The sequence below is a fragment of the Lissotriton vulgaris genome, chromosome 3_1 (genome assembly GCF_964263255.1).
Source record: "Lissotriton vulgaris chromosome 3_1, aLisVul1.2, whole genome shotgun sequence".
NCBI classification, from domain to species: Eukaryota; Metazoa; Chordata; class Amphibia; order Caudata; family Salamandridae; genus Lissotriton; species Lissotriton vulgaris.
The window spans coordinates 1,122,094,523-1,122,120,439 of record NC_141689.1 but is presented as its reverse complement, the minus strand read 5'-3'; the positions used below and the strand labels follow the sequence as shown (position 1 = coordinate 1,122,120,439).

The 25,917-nt window shown below is 46.0% G+C and overlaps 1 protein-coding gene across 1 annotated transcript in view; it reads right to left on the bottom strand.

Moving 5' to 3' along the window:
• Window positions 1-1,326: 1,326 nt before the first annotated feature.
• DNAJB14 (DnaJ heat shock protein family (Hsp40) member B14) overlaps window positions 1,327-25,917 on the bottom strand; it is a 350,933-nt gene continuing 326,342 nt past the window's right edge. The window contains exon 8 of the mRNA XM_086961595.1: window positions 1,327-2,785. Within this exon, the coding sequence (XP_086817721.1) occupies window positions 2,661-2,785 (125 nt within the window). The 3' untranslated portion in view covers window positions 1,327-2,660. The remainder of the gene's footprint in view (window positions 2,786-25,917) is intronic.

Below are 25,917 nucleotides of genomic sequence, written 5' to 3'. Positions count from 1 at the left end.
CTTCATTAATGTGAGATTATATAGGTGTACGAATGGAAGTATTATGGTAATGAGTGGAAGCATGATGAAAACGATAAGAGTTTTAAGAAGCCTGCTAAAGGAAGAATTTACATTTTCTTTTTTGAATACGAAACCCTATTCCTTTGGCGAATAAATGGTCCCTCAATATTTTTCTCTCAATCAACACAAGCCCTTTAAATTCAGCAGTTTTAGAACGCAACACAAAAATTCACACCTTAACACACACTCCTGCCAAACTAATGTACCACGGTGCTGATGAGCCATGAAAAAAGGTGTCTACCAAGAGCAAACAGGACAGTAGGCCTGAGTTATGGTGTGCTTCTGTGCATACCAAACGGGGCATAGTGATGGGATGTTTTCATTCTGTGTTACGATTAGACTTAACATTTCTGTCCATAAACAAATACAAAAAATGGTTTACAGTATTTATTTCAAAGTGCAGGCTGAAGTCCCCAGTTTCCAAGTAAAAGCATCAGGAAAGCTCAAATATCCCACTATAGAGCTCTGAAGCTTGCATTGATTTCTCTGGCAAACGAACTTTTACATCACTGTCGGTCAAGCTCGACAAATCGCTCCTATTCCTTTGAAACTGACTTTGGTGGTTGATCTGGGACTTGCAAATAACCCTAGTTACTTTTAACACAACACGTTGGAGATTTAAAAGGCATAAATGAGGGAAGTAGGCAAACTTAGCATGTCGAGGTCAGACGGCAAGATGCATAATACACTTGTAGTTTATCTCCAGTTCAAGATGCTTACACCCTGTAGCCACCATCGGCAGTCTAACGGAGCGGTCAAGGTTAAAGGTACTATGGTGCAAAGAGAGAGAAAGGACTAGGGAGTACCAAAAAATAGTTGAATTCCTAAAGAAAACTAACAAATAAAAAAAATAACAGCATAAAAAAATACCTTTAATGAAATTGCTCATTTGTTTAGGTCCAGCATCACCACACCGTAGTCAAATATTGGCCAGACCACCAGATCACCCTAAATATTCTAAGAGCGGGCAACTTATTATTACCTTTATATAAACGTATCTAAATGAATTTCGGCACTGCCGTATAAATCAGTGAAACACACATTGTCTAATATGCAACCTTTGCCGAACAGACGTGAAGTAAAACATTAAAAACAATAACAAAAATTAGAACGCAATATCTTTCAAGAGCTGCTAAGTAGCTGGCAGTCACAGTTGTCTTAAGATGAGAATAACAAATGTAGTAGCAGCATCCTGATCTATACAGTACTTTATGTTACCAGGCACTCGTTCACTGCTGTACTAGAAGAAAATTCCAGAGCAACCACTTTTAAATAACACTCAAAATTTATTCTCAAAGCTTGCCATTTGTCAACATTAAGATGGTTGTATAAATCATTTTTCTGTTCTACTGAGCCAAAAAAGGATGCACATTTTCGACAAGTAGCCCTCCCCAAACATCTTCATCTGAGGAAATTTACTAACAATTCTCTGCGTTTTTTGTTCGCAGTTTACTGTCCTCGGAAAGACAAGATCATCGGAATGTAGAATAAAACATCTAGCTAGCAAGCATTCAAAGCTACAGTGTGCGGCATGTGTCAAATGTTGTGTGCATTCGATTGTTGAAAATAATAAATTATCAGGCTAGAAATGTGACTATTGCTGTCGCAAGTGTTTTATTAGTTTTGGGTGATATGTTCCTGGCTGAAATGTAGTTAAGGGTAATGTACACAAGTAACATCTTTCCTTCATTACAGCAAGAGGAGCTAATCAACGCTTGTTTGACTCGAGGGGTTTAAACAGAAATTCAACACTTTGGACCCTGTGGAAAAAATAAGAAATAAGCCACTGAAGTCTCCTGCAGGCTCACGCCAGTACTAAAGTATCCCCGTCCCACTGCAGCCAGGGTTTGCGCCTCTGCCCCTGCTATCTAGCATCTGTCTAATGGAGACATTGGAACCTAGACAAAGACATGAAGGATAACAAGACATACTTTTTACAGGTTCCTGCATAGAACATGTAAAAAGCCAGCATTAAACTTGACAGCGCTGAGGAATGCTTGCAGGCAGCTGGCTCCACAAAAGATTCTATTCTACACCATGGTCTCTGGCTGCCATGTTCTCAGCGGTGAGTGCAAGATAAAGCCATCTCGATGCAAGAAAATTAACATACATTTGTGAGCATCCATAAAGAAAACTCAGACCATTCGGTACAAAAACATTGTTGATCCCTGTTGAGACATTTACATATCAATTAGGCACTGGTTTTGCATCTCTTCACAAGTGGTAGTCATTCCAAAAGCGATCCAATGAGTTAGAGCAAGTTCAAGCTAACTTTCTAAATAAAAACAAACGTATTAAAATGTGAAAAGTCACTCCCTTCCAGAGTGTTTAATATTTAGTTCATGGATTCAGGAACTTATTTGGAACATCACAAATTCAGGTTCGTGAAAAGTGCTACCCAGCAGCAGTTTTCATTCTTCATTCCGCACTCGCCTATATCCACTTTGTGATGAGACTATTCCTCCTATATTATAGGGGGTGGCGAGAACATATACATATATTTATATCAATATACAAACACTTATATATATATATATTTATATATATCTATATGTACACAATGCAGAGGAACAAAGGTGCAAGTGGTCAAATCTGGCAAGTCATCCTCCCCGATAGAGGCTAGTCAAACGCTCTAGTTCTTTGCAGTTATCCATCGTCATGGACTCCGCCTTCCGTTTGAGACGGTCATCGCGGTACACTTTTGAAGCATAGATCAAATCAGATTCTAGAAAAAGAACAATTCAGAAATGAGTTCTAAGGCTTTAAGAATATACACAAAATACAACATATGCTCTACCATAACCTGGTCCTTTGCAGCACCTGGGGCTGAGTGTTCTAAAAACACACCCATCCACCATTTCCTCTAGGTACAGTCTCGTCCTCTCTCCTCCCACCCCTTTTTAGGTTTCGCCTACAGCGTGCCTGAACTATCTGTGAAAGCTATTGTTCTTAAAAGAACAACTCTTTATAGGGGCTTAGAGACTGCTCTTTAGTTGGCTCCCACGATTCTTTACTTACCATCGGTCAGCACCTTCTCCTTGCCTCAGCTTCATCCTAGGGGTTCTCTGGAGTATGGACCAACCACAGTTTTCTGTGGCCAGTGTCCCTCCACTGGCCACAGGCTCCTGCTAGTACTCTTTTGTTACTTTTGAACATCCACTCTTACTGAGTGCATGTCCACAAGCAACTCTCCTTATTTCCACCCGCCTTTTTCCACCACCCATGTCTATCAATGTTTCACCCCCGCTCTCCAATGTGTTGCCACCCCACCCACAAACATCCCCCCACTGATTTTTAGTTCTCTCCTATGCAGCGCGCATGTGCTGCATAAGAGGGCCTTTAGCCGTCGCTCTGCTCCTTTCCAAGCACACACTCGTGCTTGTGGCGGCATCCACCTTGCGGGAGCTAGCAGCGGCATGCCACAAGCAGGAGTGCAGTGCTTAAAAATGAGCAGACTGCTCTCCCGGCTCGACATCCTTGCGCTTTCACATTTGTTCGCGGCCGCGCAGGCAGGCCACTGAACACCCGCGCTGACAGACATATGGTTATTGGATGCCCCGCCCTCTCCCCACCACAGTTGCTTGTGAAATATTCCTTCAAGCGTCGGTGAGGCGTGACGTGACGCACCTGCTCCACTAGCTCTTGGACCTGAAACCGCCTCTCTCTAGATGCTGGTGAGTACGTCAGCAAGGCTGCGAACGCGAATCTCTTTCTATCAGCCCCGCTGACTGTATCGCTAAAAGTGTTGCACAGTCCTTTCAGCTCGGCCTAGGCACTCCCAAACCTGCATCGCCCTCAACTTCTGTTCTGCAACGTTATGCTCCGAAGCTGCCACACCTTAGCACTCGCTGGGAAATAAAACCACAATGTTTCTGAGCGAGATACCATACCAACGACCCACTAACCTGCCAACCAATGTAAGGCCTCCCACCAGCGTCATTGACGCTCCGAAAACATATCTGAATAAACTCCTGGGCGAGCACACAGTCCCCGCTTACCGACCCTCGGAAACACCCTACCAGCTGCCTTGACACCTAGGCCGCCCCATTTACACAAAATGCCTAGTAACGCTAGCGTCACCCCTTTAAACAAACCTTCATTCTGGTTATTGCTAATTCCGAAAACACTACCACATTTCTTTTATTACGTACCTTTCTAATTCCTAGTCTTTTACTCGCTGCTTTCAGTGTAGTCTTTGAAACTTGTAGCACATTAACTCAACTTCGTATTCCGCTATTTCTATACCCGACACCACTTTTCACACTAATTTGTATTTTTTTTAATTTTTATTATTTTTGAAGTGTCTAACACCCCTTGAACGACTGGCAACTCAGTAGGTTACTGAATGAGTTTGCTATTATACCATCCCATTGAGGGCGGAACCTAAATCAGATTGACCAGGCCATCGCCGTGTGCGGAAAGAACATTTGGTGCTTGTTGTGGGGCGGGGGTCGTTGCCTGTGACGGCAGGAGGCGTAAGGGAGATGGGAGAATGATGTCTAAGCTTAATGCAGGGCTCGATATTACAAAAGCACAGAGAGTGTCCAGTGACTTTTCTTTCCCGCATGCACTAGCACTTTCAGATGTTTTAGTCCAATAAACAAAGAGGGTAGTGGTGGAAAAAAAAAAAATCGCACCTCCATAATAGGAACACATTTGGTGGGCAAGCAGTACCACTAGGGAAGTAAAAATTAACTGTAATGAATTGTGGTGCCATTCAGGGTAATAAAACACCTCACTACCTTGAGAGTGAGTATGTAACAAACAATGGCCTCGTGCTACAATAGACTTAAGGATATGTACCCCAGCACTCCAATCATTTGACACGGTTTAGGGTCATATATTTATACGTTTTGTTAGAAGAACTTTGTTACTTTTTCACAGGTTTCACAAATACAGAAGAAAGTCATTCATGTTCAATTGTTTAATCTCATTGAAAACATGTAAATTCCATTTAAAGTTTTACAGAAAGATAGCATAATTATTTATACAAGGACGGAACACTTTGACGATGGCGTTGCCAAGTCCAAATAGTACAGCAGTTTTCGGTGAAAGACAACAGCTGACTCATGTTTCGTCACTAAGGTGACTTTTTCAAGGCTGTATGATAGTAAAAACGTGTTGGATTTACATTTACTGATTAACAAGTTACTTAGTTGTCCAACCTACACCTAGTGTCAAACAAGCATTGGCATATCCAATAGGTCTCACCTTCGGGACCTTATAAGTGTTTAGCTATGCAACAGTTGATGTTGCACCAAGGATATTGTGCTGCATGATTAAATACTTATAAGGTCCCAAAGGCAAGACCTATTGGCTATGCCAATGCTTGTTTTTACATGTTGCACAGCAGCGAGGGCTGCTGCGCAACTTGGTTTAAATAATGAAAAGCAATATGATGCAGCCAACACGTACTAGCGTTTTGTTTTTTCTACTTTATGGCAGGTTTCACAGCCGCTCGTGCTGCTGTGCAAACATGTTAAAAACATTGACAAAGCAATAGAGTTTGCCTAGGGGAAACCTATTGACTTTGCAAATGATTGTTAAATCCTATCCCACTTTTACTGTAGCTTTTCCCTTTGACATGCGACTTTAGGAGAAACTAACCTCTATCCAACAACACATGCACGCACAAACGTGACAAGGGAAGACTACCAAGCATGTCAAACGCATCTATCTAACTTCTTAAGACGGACTTAGTGCCCTGCATTTTTTCCTTGCATGACTACTTTAAGGCATACATGATCTGTGTTCGCCCATGACCAAAAATCAGTAACAGGAATTCAGAGATCGATGCCCAATGTAGGCTACATAAAACTGACCCGCCTTACACTTGGTTGCCTTGGTGGTCAGTTTCGCTTTTTGTATCCTAGTCAACACCTGTCCTATGTGCCTCAAGTGGTTCTGCCAAGAAATGCTGAACACAGCAGTGTCATTTAGGAAGACCACACTAAACACCTCCAGCACTGCAAGAAATGTTTCACCAGGTGCTGATAAGTGGCAGAATCATTGTTCGACTCAAAAGAGCATTACTTTAAACTGGAATAACCCCTCTGGGGTAGAAAATGCAGTCCTCTTTCTTTGACACATGGAGCTATGGCATTCTGCCAGTACCCACTGGTCAGATCAAGGGCACTAAAGTACTCAACAACACCTAACGGATCACACATTCATCCACTCTCAGGTTATTATTGGTATTGGTCCGTCACTTCATTAACCGCATCCGCGCTCAGAGAATTCTGCTCGCATGCTCAGATTTTCAAAATCCCATGCTTCATGACGAGCTGGGCTCGGCATCAGCGTGCGAGGAGGCTACGCCATGACGAGCCCAGCTCGTCATGAGCGTGGAAGGGGTTAAGGGCTTAGCAATTCACACAGAACAGCAAGTCAGTAGAACCTTGTTTGAGTGCAGGTACTACAGGACAAGAGCAAGGAGGACAAGATCTCTTAATGACCCCAAAGTCCAACTTATTGGCAACCTCTGCCTTAATACATCCATGTACCCAGTCCGAAATCTGGTGCATTCTGATTTTCGCTAGCAAACTGTCATCTGTGTCTATGTCACGGACACATATAGACGTTAATGCCAGAGCCACTGAGGAAAGGTTGATAATCTGCCCAATACCTCTCATGCTCTCAGCTGCTCAGGCATTAACTTGTGTGATAACTGAACCTTAATATCACTATACTGTAGACCAGGGGGCGATACACTGTCTTCCTTAACATCCTTTGCAATTGCATTGACATTCCCTGTGTTATCCCGCGGGAGGTACAGCTTCAGCCTATTCACATGGAACAACCTCCTGGGTTCCTGTGTGGCACTTGTGTCCACCAAGTAGGTAACCCCAGAATTGTTTTGTACTACATTGTATGGCTCACACCTTTTGCCCTCAAAGGCCTAGGCACAAACAGGCTTTAGCGCCAACACCTCACGGACTTCCTGATACCCAATCAGCGTAGCTTTCTGGGCATGAAAGTCATTCATGAGTGTTTGGCTTGCCTGAGGGTTTTCCTTCACTGGATGTATTGAATCATAAATCTCCTGAGGTCAATCAGATAGTCTATCACAAGCTTCTTTGGAGACATTGAGGTTTCTTCCCACCCTTCTCTGACTAGAGTGAGGGGACCCGGCACAGAGTGTCCATACATAAGCTAAAAAGGACTACACCCTACCCGTTGCGGCGGAAACTTGCAGGTAGCGAACAAGAGACATGGCAGATGGACATTCCATTTCCTTCTTAGGTCGAGCTCCTATAATGCTTTTCATTGTCCAGTTGAACAGCTCTACCAAAACAATTTGTTTGTGGGAGGTATGCAGTGGAAAAGTGATATGTAACACCAGCTTGCTCCCACATCTCATGAATGAGATAAAGTTGTATACCCCCTAGAAATTACCTCCCTTAGAAATCCAACTCTAGCAAGATCCCCAGGAGAGCGCCAGCTATCACCTGTGCAGTCATGCTCCTCAGAGGTAAGTCTAAGGGTACCTAGTTAAATAGTCCACCACAACCAAGAAAAAAAAGTTACTTACTTGCTGTAACCAACATTCTGGTGGATACTCTATCTACCTGCAGATTCCTTGCCTGTAAAACAACAACCAGGCGTCAGACTGGATCTGGAAAACTTTAAAGCAACAATGTCACCGGTTGAGGCCACTAGACTTATTTGGCGCTGGAAGGGATGTTAGGCTACACAGACAAAGCCATAAAGTGCCCGCTCTGGGGCACTGAAATCAGTTTTCCTCCACTGCCTTCAAGGCGAGATTGAGAGTGTGAGAAATTGTACCAACCTAATTGCCATACGGGATCTTATTAACTTTCCCTGTAAGTCATCTATCATATGAGGCGGTTGGCAGGTTAGTGAGGAATCTGCAGTTAGAGTATCCACCAGAATGATTGTTACCATAGGTATGTAACTTTTTCTTCTGGCTGATACTTCTGCCTGCAGATTTCTGAACTGTAGAATAGATTTCACAGCAATGTCCAGTTCAGGAGAGGGGTTGGTGGATGATATAAACCGAGAAATCCTGCAATACGGATCTAGTGAAGAGTCTGTCCTTATGCACCTCCACTTCAAGGAAGTAATACTTTTCAAAGGTGAGCAAGAAGCCCACGTCTTACAGATTTCAGCAATCAGGACTCCACTGGGCTAGTGCAAAAGTGGTGGACCTACCCTATTGGAAGGGGCCCTAATCCCTTCCGCAAGTTCCACATGGCTAAGGCCTAACAAGTCTTCATGCATAGGATGATCCAGCAGGACACAGTCCTTTTCTTGACCGCTTTCTGGCACAACTATAGCCCACGAAGAGCTGATTATCTAACCAGAATTCCTTGGTGCAGTCCAGATAGTAATTAACCACCCACCTAAGATCCAACCGAGGCAACCATTCCTCTTCCTTCATTGGATGGGCAGGGTTTAAGGTTGGAAGGGTAATGGATTGAGCAAGGCGGAAGGGAGTGTACTGTACTCATACTTTATTCGGTTTAAATCACAAAAACCATAAAAGTGTACAAGCATTAAAACAGTCCATAATCCGCCCATAAAAAAATATAGCAGCTAACATGGATAAAAACAGAAATATACAGAGTGTAAAGTTTTTTCCTTTTAAAAACAACAATGTGCACATTAGTGACCTTGATTAAGGTTTCGGACGGTATTTTATGTTTATACATAGTCCTCCAAGGCCAAGCAATCTTTTTGCTAAGTCTCATTGCGATAGTTAAAAATTTAGCCACATTAAAAATGACCCAAATCTCTGCCAAGAGTTGGAGGTACAGCAAGGCTGGCTTCACTTGCCTAAAACCCTTTCCTTTTAGCAATGGTATAATAAATTTAAATCTAATACCTTTGAAGTGGTCACAGAAAAACAGAAAATGAGCCGTATCCATGATTGAACAACCATCACATGTGCATAATGCTAAATCCTTACTTCTAGTCCAAACGGGGCGGCCAGAAATTAAGAGATGTATTTTATTCAAACGGAACCTTGTTAACAAGTACCTATGATTAGCGTTGTTAACAACTTTAAGGTACAGTTCCGGTTCGGGGTCGGGTGAGACAATCAGCTGATGGGACCTGACAGAGGATTTAAGCAGCTCCCTGCCCTCTCTGTCCATTCCTCTATTCAGCAAGAAGGTGTTTTTGGCCCATTTTATATCCCCTTTCACCAAGCTTGAAGGTTTATCAAACAATTCTGGACGTCCCAGTTTTACACACATTTGTTGCACGTACTTCAACCAGGTGATTTTGTCCCAATGATCCAGGCTTAGACAATCTTTTAGGATTTCATGGTTTACATCAAGCTCTGGATTTAGCCAAACTGTCAACCATTTTAATAAGGGGGCCAGGGCAATTTTGTCTTCCAGATAGCCTACTCCACACTCCTGGTGAACTATGTAGTTTGCGGTAGAGCTAGGCAGGGAAAGAAGAGTTTTTAAGAAATTGTCCTCTGAGACTTGGAGCGATGAGACCTGTTTGAAGCCCCACAAGTCGGCCCCATACGTGGCAATTGCAATACATTTAGAAGCGTATACTTTTAGTACTGCCTCAATGGGTTTCACTCCTAGTTTACGGGAGAATCTTAGTACTGCGGAGGTCGAGCGTGCCAAGGAGGTTTTTTTCTCCACCAGTTGGGGGTTCCACGTAGAGCCCTCATCGAAGACCACCCCCAAATAGGGAAATCTAGAGACTCGCGACAGCTTGTGTTTATTACAAAAAAGTGGCATCACATTTTTCCTTGCCTTGGCTTTGTGACCTACTACCATGACGTGAGACTTCCCAAAGTTAACACTCAGGTCAAGATTATCCATAAAGACATAAAAAGAGTTCAGCAAGCTTTGGAGTCCTAATGAGGTTCTGGCTAGAAGTGCAGCGTCATCCGCATACAGTAGGGCAGGCAACAAATATTTCCCAGCCTTCGGGATATCCTTACAGGCTCCACTCAAAGCTGAAGGGAGTGACTACCTTAGGGAGGTTCGCAACACCAATTTTTCTGGAAAGGAGGTATTGAACGGAGGACAACAGTTAAGTTCCTGCAACTCGCTAACTGATCTAGCAGATCTGATGGCAAACAAAAATACTGTTTGAGGCTCAAAATGCGAAGGTATAACTATGCAAGGGCTCAAACTGAGTTCTCATTAAGAACATGAGAATGAAATTAAAGTCCCACTGATAAACCACAAATGGAGTGGGAGGAAAAAGGTTAGTCAAGCCCTTAAGAAAAAACATTATAACAGAGGACTTGAACAGGGATGGCTGATCCGGAAGACCGATGAAGGCAGACAAGGCAGTTAAATAGCCCTTCATAGTTCCAACGGTACATGCAATCTGAGCAAGGGACAGCACAAGGGAAAAGTTGGCCTGCAAGGGATCCACACCATTGTCCTGATACCATACAACAAAGTTACTCCATCTGCAGGAGTAGGACGACTTAGTGGAGAGGCAATATGCTAAATAAATGACGTCTACCACCTCCAGTGGCAGCTGAAAGAAGCTCAGTTGTCCCTGCTTGATCTCCAAGCATGTAGGTGGAGGCCTCAGTTAGGGGTGCGGAATCATTTCCCCCCAACTGGGAGAAAAGATCTAGCCTGAATGGGAGGCGGTGAAGGGAACATGTGGAGAAGCACCGGAGGACTGCATACCACACACTAGTCGGCCAATATGGGCCGATGGAAGGATTTAGGCCTGGACTTGTCAAATTTTCCTCAGAACCAGAGGAATCAAGGGAATCGGGGGAAATTAGTAATTCGGCTGAAAGTCCCACCTCAACTGAAACATGTCTCCCAAGGCTCTCGGTTCAACAGATGGTGGAGGGTGCAGAACTACTGACACTGAGCCTTTTCCAAGGAGGCAAATAAGTTCACCTAAGGAGTGCCCCACTGAAAGAAGATAACTGGAGTACCTCCGGTAGAAGACGCCACTCCTGATCAGCAAGATAACTACCTACTGATGTCGTCTCTGATATTCAGAGACCCTGCCAGGTGATAAGGCTGTATGCCACATCCCTAGGCAGTGTGCCCAACACCACTGTCTCAACACTTCCCCTTTCAGCAAAGAAGCTGAGACTCTACTCTCCTTGCTTGTCTCATACTACATCGCAGTGGTTTTTCCATCAAGATCTAGATGGACCAACCTACGATGGAGGAAAGGAAAGTCTTGAGCGCCAGCTAAATTGTTCAAAGTTCAACAGGTTATTAAGAAAAACCTGCTCTTCTGAAGACCTGAGGCCTCTGATCTCCCTATCCTCCGGATGAGCTCGCCACCCCAAGGTGGAAGCATCAGTCATTACCATAGCCACAGCAAAGGTGGTGTGAAGGGCATTCAGTGCATTAGGTTCACCTCAGTCTCCCATCAATCTCCTTCCACCACAGTGCTGGGAGGAGAACATGAAGGAGTCAGACAGGTCTCACCACACTGGAACCACTACCTGGCGCTCATGTGCCAAGGTGCATGCACGAGTAGGAGAATGCAGGAACCCAGCAGAGCTAGGATTGGTAGGGAGGTGAGATTTAGGCTCTTTGATCGAAAAGCCCAGATCGAATAGTAGAAACGCCGAATACTACTGAAAATGCAACACCATATCTGACGAGCTGGCTTTAATGAGCTAGTCATCCAGGTATGGGAAAAAATAGTACACCCAACCTTCGGAGATGGCTGCATCCACTTCCATCACCTTCGTGAAGACTCGAGGTGCTGATGTCAAACCAAAGGGCAATACTGCAAATTAGTAGTGAATAGAACCCACCACAAACCGCAAGTACTTCAGATGGGAGTGGAGGATAATAATGTGGAAATAAGCATTTTGCAAGTCTAGTGACACCATCCAAGAGAAAAACGACTTTGCCCCTGCACTCAAACAATTTAGTGAAATCAGATTGTAACTGTAGTGTTAGTTTCTTTCACTTAGTAAATAATACATTAGACAAATCTAAACATGTAGTCGATCTCCGAGAATAAACTTATATGCATGGAAATACATAGGTAGAAACACAGTCTATTCTTAGTGTGGGCAATTCTGTTTTATTGTTCCGTTTCAACAGCCAACACGTGTTTCATCGCAGGGAACAAGCTGCGAATCTTCAGGGCTGGATTAGGAAAGCCTTTAGGACTAGAAACAATCCGTGCGGATGTCTAGTCATCTGTCGTTGTTGAGTAAGTGAATTTTGAAGGAAATGGCCGGTCAGTGTACACGGCTCTGTTCCATGTCCTCATTAGAAAAAGTTTTGGTAGATATTCGGTCGGAAGACCGCCCAGTCCGGGAGTGACGTGGAATCCTGGTTTGGATATCCAATTAGATTAGCGGGTTGTAAGACATCTTATTACTCCCCATGAGAAGAATTGACCGGGAGGAGAACTACGTTATCTGTGGGCGGGTGCGCCGTCTTGTCAATGTAGGCAACTAACCTTGTAGTTGTCGATCTCCCTCTTTCAAGTTTCCCGGTTGCCGTGTTCCAGGTACGGACTAGTGACACCATCCAGTTTCCAAACTCCAATGCCAGAAAAAGTTGAGCTAGAGTCAGCATCTTGAAGTTCTCCTTTTTGAGGAAGAAGTTCAGGCTCCTTATGTCTAAAATGGGATGTAGGCCACCGTCCTTCTTGGGAACCAGGAAATAATGTGTAGCAAATTTGGCCTATTTTCTTGTCTGGCCTATTTCCTTGTCTGGTTTTCAGGAGAGCTGCCACCTCTTGCTGCTAAATGGTCAAATGATCGGGAGGTGGGGGAAGGAGGAGGAGATGGGATGGAGGGCAGAACCTTAAGAAAGAGTAGGGTTACCCTCCCCATCCCCCTCCTATGATCTGAAGGATCCACTGGTCCAAAGTATTGACCTTCCATGCTAAAAGAAAATGGGAGAGTCGGCCTCCTACGGCCTTGGTGTGAGGTTGGAGAAACAAACTAGGCCTACTTTCCTGGAGGTGCAGGGAGGAGGAAGAGGGTTGTAACGGGGATACAAGGCCATGTCATTTGGCACAGCTCCCTCTATTGTCGAATGAGGGAATACGGGTGCTGCTGGAATAACTGGTACTGCCTGGGACAAAAGAAGGAACCTCTGCAGCAGCCAAAAAAGCAACAAAAGGGCCAGAAGTCCTTAGACAGTGGCAGAAGTTGAAGGCCCAGTGATTGTGCAGTGGCGATCAAAGTCTTCAATAGCTCAAGCACCGACTCCACTATATCACCGAATAGGCGTACTTTATCAAAGGTAAGGTCCATCAGATTGGTTTCAACGTCTTCAGTGAATTTGGACATCCAAAGACAAATACTGAGATAGATGGAAATGGAGGTCCTCATGGTATGGGCAACGGAGTAGAGCTGTGTCCAGTCCAGATTTAATGATATGGCTGGAAGCATTCTGAAAATATGCATTAACCTCCTGAAATGCTCCTTCATGTTTGCGGAATGTGGGGCAGCATCATTTGGGTCATGTCCCATAAAGCATGGGTACAACAGGCGAGAAGGCAGCTGGCCTTTAACGATTTCAGGGCCATACTCCCTGCTGAGAAGGCTTTCTTGATCCATGCTTCCAGTCTTTTAGACTCCCTATCAGAGGTACAGTAAATAAGGCACTGCTCAATTGTGTACTGGAGAAAGAAGCTTAAATAAGACATCAAGACTATTCTATTTGTTTAGCTCTTACATTGTGTTCTGCGGTTTCTCCTTTCTGGCCTTTTATCGGTGTTGTGTTTTGTGTACCTTGTTAAAGCGCCAGGACGCCCCTTCGCTGGGGCAGCTGTGCGCGGTATAAGTGTGAATAACATAACATAACAAGGCTCTCTGGAGATGGGCATGTGGAGAGAAAAAGTGAGTGGCTGCCTGGTACCGAACTGTACTGCTACGCCACAAGTCTATCCACTGCTGGCATTGATGATGGCTTTTCCCAAGCTGCCACAACAGATGCCATCAAAGCCTTATTGAAGGGCAGCTAAAGCTCCGATGTGACTGATGATGGCAAGAGAATCTCAGTAAGAACATTGGTCTTGGTCTCTGCTGAACGGAAATCCAAAGATCTCCAAGGCCTGTAGCACTATTTTGGGATTTCCATGACCAGTTCCAGTGAGGTATCCTTGCCACTTGCAGAGGACAGGCCTCGAATTTCCAGGAGGAGGTCCTGGCCTGGGTCGACATATCCCAACGTGGTTGTGAGGACAAGTCTGATTATAGTACTATTTCAGGCAAAATTCCAATAAACAAGCATTCATGATGATATTTGTTTATAAAAGGTGTTGTCACTCTTTCTGTGAGGATGAGCATAGAAGTGACTGACAGAAAACACGTGTTTGGCCCCTTTACATGGCCATCTGGCTTGGGGTTTCCTCATGGCTGTACATATAAACACAGTGATCAACAAAGAAGTGTGTTTCCACATTTATAGAGAAAGGCAAAAAAAGAAACAGAAGTAGATCCAAAGTTAGAATCAAAGAAAGAAGAGAGAAACAACATCAATAACAAAGAGATAGAAATTGTGATGCAAGACATTATACAAAACGAGAAAAAAGTAACAGAAATGAAAGAGCTAAAAGAAAAGATAAGGAATGCAAATTGAAAAGGCAAGAAGCACACATTAATGGTTAAGCCATAATAATGTATATGTATTTAGCGATTTATAGGATTATAATATACACAGTTATGCATCAACAATATATGAGGTGACACCGAAAATTGAAACCAGGTAGGCATTTCCATTGACATTTCAAGGAAAAGCATGAATAAGTATATTATGAAGGCACAGTAGCATAGGTGGCGAAGGCATAATAGCAAAGGTAGGGATGGAAAGTGGCAGCAGGAAAGAGTAGCAGGATTTAAACAATCGGAAAAATAAGAGAGCAATAGAGGCGTGCCATGTGCACGAGGTTGAATTTCAAGAATTAGGACATGACATGAAGATTATTGGTGACCGGAAAGGTGAGGAGAAAGAGTATGCATGGAAGACAAATGACGTGAATGGCATCCGTATGCAAAAAATACATAAATAAACACCAACAAGTTAAGTGAAATCAATAAGATCAGGTAATTTTCATTTACACATTTATACAGGAAGAAGGTGAGACCAAAAAAACTAACGTTATATTTACATGTGTCGTTGATAAGAACAATTGTTACTTAGCTGTAAACAGGTGGTTCTCCAGTATTGGTGTCTTTCATAGATTCACATGCTTGAATATTCCCCGTCTTCGAAGTGGGAGTCCCACGGTAAATAAAATATGTATATGTATGTAAATGCATAACACATAAAATATATACTAGAAAAATATATATAATAAATACTCAAAAACAATTCCTACATAGGAATACATGGTAGAGAGAGAAAACACTTGTAACATATTCCTGTCATTATGTTAATCCAAACTACAGCCAATCAGGCACCAGCACCCTTCCAGAAAATTCTCCTCAGAGCTCAGACCCTCAGATTTTCATAGCACAAGAGTGACAACGGAGTAGATGAGGAGAAGCGAGACTCGAGGGGAGGTGGGTGGGTCGCATGTGAATCTATGAAAGTCACCTATACTGGAGAACCACCTGTTAACAGGTAAGTAACAATTGTTCTTCTCCAGTATTAGGGTGTCTTTCATAGATTCACATGCTTGAATAGATTAGAGAGCAGTAACAGCCGAAGAGGCCCGGTTGCTATGCAACAGCATGGAGAAAATCAATGAGACAATAATACAGTCATGTAAGTACTGATAGCAATCCTATAAAACCATAGTGGAGGAGGGAAGACCGAGGCTCACCTTAGTTAAAAAGATGACGAAGTACTGCCTGTCCCACTGTTGTATCCGCCTCGTTGATGGCATCCAGGCAGTAGTGCTTCGTGAACGTGTGCCTGTTGGACCACGTGGCTGCTCGGCAGATCTGATGAAGCGGCACACCAGCAAACAGGGCGGTATAAGATGACATCGCCCTGGTGGAAAGAGCCCTCACTGAAGATTGTAGATGCTTGCCGGCTTGCTGATGGCAGAAGATAATGGCTGAAGAAATCCAACGTGCAATAGTTGGCTTGGTAACAGGGCGCCCTTTACGCATGCGTCCATAGGCAATGAACAGTTGATCGGACCTGCTAAAAGGGGCTGTCCTGTTGATGTAAAATTTAAGGCATCTTTTGATGTCCAAAGAGTGCAATCGTTGCTCTGCCGGAGATTGAGGATCGGCAAAGAAAGTCTTTAAGAAAACAAGTTCATTTAGATGGAAATCCGTAGAAACCTTTGGCAAAAAAGTTGGGTTGGTGCGAAGCACCACACAGTCAGATTTGAATTGGAGAAAAGGAGGTTTAATAGTGAAAGCGTGAAGATCACTCACGCGACGAGATGATGTCAGAGCAAGGAGGGCTACCTTCCAGGTCAGAAACTTTAAGTCCGCCCTATGGATAGGCTCGAATGGCGCCTTCATTAGTTCGGCCAAGACGACATTGAGATGCCAAGTGGGAGGAGGATGCCGAAGAGGCGGGAACTTCCGGAACAGTCCTTTGAAAAACTGACGAATAACGCTGGAAGAGCAGAGAGAGGAGGAGCCATCCTGCCGGAAACGAGAGATTGCCGCCAAGAAAACTCTCAAAGTAGCATGGGAAAGCCCTGATTGAGCCAGGTGCAAAAAGAACGGAAGTAGCTGCTCCGGAGTGGAATGGATTGGATGGATATTAGTAGCCGCGCACCAATGACCGAACCTCTTCCATTTGAGCTTGTAAGTCTTAATGGTAGACGGAGCTGTGGCCTGAACGAGAATGTGTCTGCATTCCGGCGAGATATTTTAATGCGCAAATTCAAGGTGCTCAGTTTTCAGGCCGACAATTGTAGAGAGGAGGGGTTCGGATGGCAAATCTGACCCTTGTCCATCATGAGGAGGTCCGGTCGAGGATGGAGTAGGATGTGCTCGCACTGCGACAGAAGGAGAAACTCCAAGAACCACGCCTGTCGGGCCATCTGGGGGCGATCAGGAGAATGTGGCATGGCTGCCTCCGCATCTTCCACAGCACACGAGGCACCAGCGGAATCGGAGGAAAAGCTTAAGCGAATAGATCGCACCAATTCATCAAAAGGGCATTCCCGCACGACCCGTGGTGGGGATGCCAACTTGCGTAAGATGGGCATTTCCGGTTCTCCAGGGTTCCAAAGAGATACAGAGACGGACGACCCCACCGTTGAAAAAACGAGGTCGAGAGTTGGTTGATGCAACTCCCACTCGTGGGTCGACGAAGTGGACCTGCCGAGGGAATCCGCTAGGATGTTGGAGACGCCCAGCAGATGCACCGCCGTCAGGGTAACTTGATGACGGATTGCCCAATCTCAGATCGACTGAGCCAGCCGAGACAAGAGTGGAGACCTGGTTCCGCCCTGCTTGTTGACATAGTGCATACTGGTGGTATTGTCCATCTGAATGAGCACGACTCCCCTTGAATCACAGGATGGAACGATTTGAGTGCCAGAAAAATGGCCATCAACTCCAGCCTGTTGATGTGCCCGGAACGCTGAAGCAGAGACCATTTGCCCTTGATGGAGAGGCCTTGAAGGTGAGCACCCCAGCATCCGTTGTTAGCGTGAGTTCTGGAGTGGTGGAGAGGAAAGAAGTCCCTGTTGCAAGGTTGGATGGTTGCGCCCACCACTGGAGAGCTGTTCTATGCGAGCAGTGACGTTGAAAGAACCGGTGACCTGAAACCACTGTACGCCCAATTCCTCCTGAATGGGGCGAGTCCGTAGCCTGCAATTTGGGATCAGTGCAATACAAGATGATCCCATCCCCAGAAATGACTTTAAGATCCAGACTGAAACTAACTGTTTTGCCCGAATCAGAGACACCAAGCGGAGGATTTTTTGGTGACGCTCTAGGGACATAAATGCCTTTGTAAGCATTGTGTCTAAAGTGGCTCCCAGAAAATTCCTGCGGGGAGCCTGTTCGACCTGGGACTTGTCGGCATTGATGGCTAGGCCGAGAGATCGAAACACGTCCTGACAAAGGCGAGTGTCTTAAAGCAGCTGTTTGCAAGACTGTGACTTGAGGAGGCAGTCGTCCAGATATGGAAAGATTTGGACGCCCTGGAGATGCAGGTAAGCCACTACTGGAGCCAATACGTTCGTGAAGACACGAGGGGCGGACCGGAGGCCGAAAGGCAACACCTTGAACTGGAAATCTCTCCGTCCCACCCGGAAGCACAAATACTTCCGATGCCTTTGGAGAATTGGAACATGGAAGTAAGTATCCTGAAGGTCGATGGTGGTCATGAAGTGGCCCATGGAGAGAAGACGCAAGATCTCTACTAGTGTAAGCATGCGGAAGGATTGGCTCTTGAGATACCTGTTGAGTGCTCGCAAATCCAGAATCGGTCGCCAGTCTCCCGTCTTCTTGAGTATTAGGAAAAAACGGGAATAGAAACCCTTTCCCCTCTGAGACTTGGGAACCACTTCGACGGCATCTTCTTGAATTAGAAGACAAACTTGATGGAAAAGCTCCTTGAGGTGGGGAGGAGGCGGGCCAGACGGTGAAGTGGGAGGAGGAATCTTGATGAACTCTAGAGCATGGCCCTTTGCCACAATGTCCAGAACCCAGCGGTCCGAGGTGATGGAGGACCACTGAGAAAAGAACAGGGAGATTCGACCTCCAACACTGGGGGGATACACAAGTCATTGTCGTTTGGGAGTGGATCCTCTATATGAGGATTTTCCCCTGTAGGATTTGGACGACTGCTGTTGGTTGGATGAGTAAAGTTGATTACCTTGGTGGTAGGAGCGATATGGAGTGTTTCCTCCACGAAAAGTTGAGGAGGTGCCGCGTCCGCGTGCACCACGAAAAGGCTGCTTCCGAAACTGTAAAGTCCCCAATGAGCGAGCAGTATTAGTGCCCTTCTTAATGGACTGTAATGCCTCATCTACATGCGCCCCAAAAAGCGACTCACCGTAATATGGCATATCAAGGATTTCGGCTTGTACCTCCTGGCGGAAAGAGGAGGACCGTAACCAACCCTGCCTCCGCAAGACCGCTGCCCCAGCAAGCTGACGAAAGCCAGTGCACGCAATGTCAACTGCGCAATCAATAATTTCCTCCGATGTCCTCTCTCTGTCCTGAAGAATCTTTAAGGCTTCCGCCTTGGAAGCGTCAGGGATGAGGGCCACCAGGGCAGACAAGTCCGACAACATCTGGCGGTCGTGGCGGCCTAAGATGGCTAAAGCATTAGCCGCCCTCACCGGAGTGGATGCCATAGTGGAGAATTTGCATCCAATAGCGTCCAGGCGACGACCCTCCTGATCGGGAGGAGCCATAATTGGAGATGTCGGATTACGGGAACGAAGTTGTGCAGCCTGAGTGACCACTGAGTCAGGCTTTGGATGAGCAACAAGGCATTCTGAAGAACCGATGGGCGCCTTGTATTTTTTCTCAAGGCGAGGCAGTTGTGCTTTTAGTGAATTTGGAGTTTGCATTAATTTCACCCCTTCAGTCCATATAAAATCTATGACGGGTATAGTTATGTTATGTTATGTTAAAATGGGGTTTTATATAGCGCTCAGCTACTCCGAGGAGTGTCCCGGCGCTTTAAAACCTGATGCGGAAACAGGGACAGGCGAACAGATGATAAGTACTATTGAAAAAACAGCCAGGATTTCAAATCCTTCCTGAAAGCGAACAGATTAACATTCTTCTCAAAGAGACTGGCAAGGCATTCCAAAGTTGGGGTGCTAAAAGTCGGAAAGAGAGACCTCCAATACGTGCTCGTCTAATGACCGGGACAGACGCCAAGGCCAGCGAAGCGGACATCAGTGACCTGGATAAAAAGCTAGCCGTTTCCTGATGTATTTGGCACCGGAATCATGGAGCGCTTTGAAAGCAAGCTTAAGCGCCTTGAAAACAATCCGTTTTCGGATTGGGAGCCAGTGAAGGGTTTTCAAAAGATCAGTAGCACTGGCTCTCCGATGGAGGCCAAAGATGGCTCGTGCGGCCGAATTTTGCACTATCTGCAGACGTGAGAGGAGATATTCCGGCAAGCCAAGGTAAAGCACGTTTGCATAATCCAATCAAGAGCCTATTAAGGCCTGCACAGTGATTTTCCTGTGATCAAGAAAAAGCATAGGGAGGAATTTTCTGAGCATTTTAAGAAGGCCAAAGCATTTCCCTACTAGACCAAGAATCTGAGGCTTCAAAGTGAGGCCATTGTCAATCTGCACACCAAGGTTCTTGGCCTTGGATGAGGCAGCTGAAGGAGGGAACATGGCAAAAGGCCACCAAGACTGCCACCTAGGGTCAGATGGACAACCAAAAAAAGAGTACCTCTGATTTATCAGAGTTGCACTTGAGGCTATTGAGCTCGAACCAATCAAACACAGCCCCAAGGCTGCTTCTGATAATCACACCATCAAAGTCAGAGCTCTTCTTGCAGGTGAAAAGGAGCTGGGTGTCGTCAGCATAAGAAACGATCTTGGCACCATATGACTCTGCCAGTGCCGCCAAGGGGCCATAATGTGGACTTGCTTGAGCGGTTGATTTTTAAAATCATAGAGGAAACAGTCCTCCTCCCTCTGGACTCTAGGCAGCTTAAAACGCTGGGCCGCTCTATTCATCAGCTGATGGAAACTTGTAATGTCCACCGGAGGCGAATCCCCGTGCTCAACCAGAGGAGGAGAAGGCGTCTGGATTTGATAGTCGTCCCACTCCACCATGTGGGTGGTGTCATCACCATCATCATCGTGAACTTCTCCATCTTCCCGTTCTGGAATGACGTCGTCATCATCAACAGGGTACACCGTAGTGTGTATTTTCACTGACGTCTGAACTTGAGGAGAAGGCGTTGGTGGCTGCGGTGGTGGAACAGTGACAGGAGCCGCCGAGGCCGCAGGAGAGGGCGGGAAACGCCGGTTGTAGTCATCAAACATATGTTGGAGATTTGAGATGAGCGACAAAGGCAGTGTCGCAGTTGGAACCTGCACAGAATGTTCCTCTGCCTGAGAATATTGGTCGTCATCATCATCACCATAATCCTGGCACTTGATAATTCAATCCGAAGGACTGCGTGCCACTCTGAAGGAATCACCCACATCATTGTCAGAGTCAGAGTCCTGCTCAGAGCCCGTGGCAAACATGGGCGAGGGAGGCTGTGGATCTGGGACGGACAGCTAGTCAACTGGCTGCTGACGACGATGGTGCAAGGGGTCGGAAGCGGAAGAGCCAGACCGGGTGGAAGACAAAGGCACCACAGGCAATGAAGCAAATGAAGAAGGAACCACCGTCGACGGTGCAGACGATGATGATGGCAGAGGCGTCAACGAAGTTGCTGCAGAAGGATCCACCGTCGACGGAGCTGCCGTCGACGGAACCATCGTAGACGGTAAGTTAGTCGACAAAGTCATCGGCGTTGATGAAGCCGCCGCCGATGGAGTTGTCGTTGACTGGACCGAGGACGAAGAAGATTTCTTGTGTACTTTCGTCGACGATGATTTTGCGGACGACAAAGCAGATTTCTTTGTCGACGACGGGGCAATAGGTATCGTCGACAAGACCGTCTTCAAGCTAAGCGATACCTTAGTCGACATGGAAGACGTAGACGTTGCCGTCGACGACGATCTGGAGGCTGATGTCGTCCTCAATGTCACCGTCGACGATCCGGAGACGGCAGATTTAGTCGTCGGGACGATCATCGACGCTCCCGTCGACGATGAAAACATGTTTCGGAGCAGAAACATGATGGGAGGCAGCAGAAGACGTCAGAGCCAGGTCTCGTGGGCGTAGAGGTAGTAGGAGGTGGTGAAGACACCGCAGGAGCCACATACAGGGAATGTTTCTTCCTTTTTAGAAAAGGAGAAGGCATATCCTGCACACTACTACGCTTGGAGGCTGCTTTAGAAGGTCCAGAAAGCTAACTTTCTGCATCCGACAGTGCCGAATCCTTATCTTTAAGTCTCTGAAGCCAGATGAGGAGACGGCCTGATCTGTCCTTAAGGGTCTTTGTAGAGAAAGTTCTGCAAAACTTGCATTTACCAACCTCATGGTCGGGATAAAGACAATAAATGCACTTCTTGTGGGGGTCCTTAGAGTAAAGACGCAATTTCCCACAAGAAGAACAAGGTCTAAATAAAGACTTCTTACTTGAAGACATGTTGAGAAAACTGAGCAGAGCTCAGGGAGACTCCCTTCACACGACGTGTGGTAGAAAATCTGAGGGTCTGAGCTCTAAGGAGAAGGTTCTGGAAGGGTGGTGGCGCCTGATTGGCTGTAGTTTGGACTAACATAATGACAGGAATATGTTACAAGTGTTTTCTCTCTCTACCATGTATTCCTATGTAGGAATTGTTTTTGAGTATTTATTATATATATTTTTCTAGTATATATTTTATGTGTTCTGTATTTACATACATATGTTATTAGTATGTTATTGCTATATTTACCGTGGGACTCCCACTTCGACGACGGGGAATATTCAAGCATGTGAATCTATGAAAGACACCCTAATACTGGAGAAATCATGTGCGCGGGTCCAAACCGGATTCAAGTATATATAAAGGAGATGAGACTCATTAGTCAGGGGAAAGCTGTGTCATTTTGCAATACTGTCCATAAATGGTGGCCCTATTTGGGTCATTGTTAAGCATGGTGCCACCCTGTCCCCTTAGTATGCAGAATACTTAATCTAACATGCAGGTGTTATGGGCGGGGGATAGGGGCTGCGTGGATGGAGAGCGCTGTTGTGAAGCCTTGTGGCTGTGGCATAATAAAGAAGGTTTATTAAGGTTGGAAGGAGTAACCATACCACAGTGCGTGCGCGCCTCACTGTGGAAAGTGTCCGATCTTACCATAAACTATTCTTTGGATGACTTCGGTGGTCGATATAATTAGGAAGTCCTGGACCATCCAAAGAGATAACCGTAGTTATTGGAAGCATATCTAGAGCAGGGTATTATACAGAGGTTCAGGAAGTGCACAAGTCCTAGACACGCTTACCTATTTTATTACAGGTGTAATGCCGGTCCGGTCTGTCTGGATCAGGTGTTGTGACTCAACTCCGCGTAGTCGTTTACGGCATTTTTATGTGTGGGGAAGGGCGTAGTGCTTCCGGGTGATGGCGTCAGGTGACTGCCTGGAGTGCCACAGTGGGCGCCATTTTGTAATGGTCAGAATGGGGTTTTAACTCTGGTGTAGTGGATGGGAAGGTATGGAAAAGACAGATCAAAGAGGTTCCACTTATGCAGAGGTAATTGGTAACAGCCAGCCAATATCCCCGTATAAGCGTGGGTGATGGGGTGGGAAGCTCATTATGTGAAACATATGCAAGTGGTCATACAGGTGTGTTAGCGGTTGCTTGCTAACTTATGGAACATGCAGAATAAACCTGTTGAGGTGTGTCGATTTAGAGGCGGAGGGTGGAGGTGCATATGGGTGGGAGCGGGTAGGTATGCCCTGTGTTGTGTGGAGCGTGTGTAGGACTATCTACAGCTGCTATCTAGTTTGCGAGGGAGGAACATGGACGTGGGTGGAGGCTCGTCATATAAATCAATAGATCTGGTATCTGGGTTGAATCACATTTTCTGCGTGGCAGCGAGAAGTGGTGGAGCCTGGGGTGGAGGAAGACATGCCATATAAAAAGGGGACTAATATGTGGTTGGCAAGCAGAGAAAGCAAAGAGTATGACCCTGCTATGGGTGGAGAAAAGGAGAAGAACATGTAGGTTATTATATATGGTTAATCTTCTCCTGGGGCCATACATCAATGATACATGCCCTTATTAAGGGGGCAAACATTAGCCTTTGTATTAATCTTCTCCCAGCCATACGTGCATTTCTGCATCTTTGTTTAGTCCCAGAGTCACTGTCTTGAACTTGAGAATAAGTTTGCTTTCACGTCTTCGGAGTTTCAGTTCATGAACTGGGTCGACATATGGCAGAAAATTTACAGGGTCCGAGTCTGTGCCAGAGATTTAATGAAGGTGTATCATGTAAGCTGTTATATCCTACATAACTATATAACATGTATTCTAGCCCTGCTGCCACTAGCTGCTCAGCCAAAGTGTGTCTTGGTGTTCGAATGTTGGTGTGCCTGTGATGCGTGGAATGCCTGGGTGACAGAGTGGGTGAATGTGGCAGTTGGAGATGGGCTGAGCAGCTAGGGAGGCTGCTCCAGGTGGGGCTGGTACCACACTAGACTGGCTGGAGTCAACTATGATGTAACCTGATCTAAAGATATATTAAAAAAGACTGAATACATCCTGGCTCCTGGTGTCTTTCCACTAAGGACACAACATTATTTTGGCGACAAGGACAATCTTGAACCCCACAGGCTCTTGGTACAGCTAAGCAACAAGGAAACATTGAAACTGAGGAAGTAACAGAACTACCAAGCGATCCTACAAGCAACTTCAAGAAATAAATTAACGTATTTCCAGGCAAGCCAGCGCCAGCCCCACCAGTGTCCTTCCTTTGGACGGCCCCAACGAGCAGTGTCACCACCAACTGACACTTCAGCATGGGAATACATCTGCAACTGTGAGCTGGTGGTGTAGCGCAACTAAAACCGATTTTGGGTGGTCAAGCCACAGCGGTGAACAGTGAGTTGGTTGAGTAGTTCAACTACAGCCTCATCTGGAGTTCCAGCCACTTGACAAAGTACAAGAATGACTGAGTTGGATGGGTAGCGTCTCTACAACCAGGTGATGGTGTACCAGCCACATCACACTATTGTGTGAAGAGTGCCTTTTAGTTAAGTGAAGAAATAATAGTCAAGGCACAATTTGTGATTTGTAGTCATAAAGGAGTAATTTCTCAGCAGCGTGAAGTGACTACATGGATATTTTCTTCTATTTATCTGACATTTGCAGCGTGTTAAAATCTTAAACAGCTTCTAGTTTCTACACATATGGAAAATGTCTGATTTTTAACTGAAATTTGCTGCGTGTTAAGGAGTGACTTGAACTAATAGTGTGCAGTGACTACACAAATGAACTGCTAAGTAAAGACGGGTCTGTGGACGCTTACCTGAGGGAATTGAAAACTCGCCTGCATTTTGGGACGACCCTCGTGCCTGGCTGCTTCCACCCGCTGGTTCCTCCCTGCCGAGACGCTAGGAACAACAGCGTCGCAGGTTGAAGGAACTCGCCTCCCCAGGGGGCACCGCTAACGCGCATTGGAGCGCGTCATCACCCAGCGCCAGGCGGCGCTACAAAGCGGGACTCCGCCCGACCAGAGGGGTGAACTGCTGCTAAGTAAAGACGGGTCTGTGGACGCTTACCTGAGGGAATTGAAAACTCGCCTGCATTTTGGGACGACCCTCGTGCCTGGCTGCTTCCACCCGCTGGTTCCTCCCTGCCGAGACGCTAGGAACAACAGCGTCGCAGGTTGAAGGAACTGGCCTCCCCAGGGGGCACCGCTAACGCGCATTGGAGCGCGTCATCACCCAGCGCCAGGCGGCGCTCCAAAGCGGGACTCCGCCCGCAACGCGGGACGCGAGCGGGACGCCCGGGCAAAGGGCGGGCCCTCTTAGGCCCTCAGAGGCCAGAAGAGGCCGGGCTGGGCACGAGGCCCTAATCAAATCCCTGAGTAAGTAAAACTATTTTCACGATCCCTATTATTGTGAAACTGCTTGATGGCTACTGCTGCTGTTAGCACTGCCATTACTGGCTTGGATAAATCTGGGAGCATTTTAAATAGAACACTGGATGACTATTTTCCCAAGGCTGCTCCCGAGGGTAACAAAGAACTACTACTTGCTGAGAAGCGGGCGGATAGGCGTCGTTCAATTGAACGTATTAAAAATAGGACACTGGGGCGTGGCCAAGATGGCGGGGTGAGCGGACGCTTCCTCCCGTAGCTCCTCCGGCCCGGCTCAGCCCGAGCCCTGATCGCCGCGCTTCTCTCCCCCCGCGGCTGCACTGCGGGCGAGAGAACTGTGCCGGAATTCCT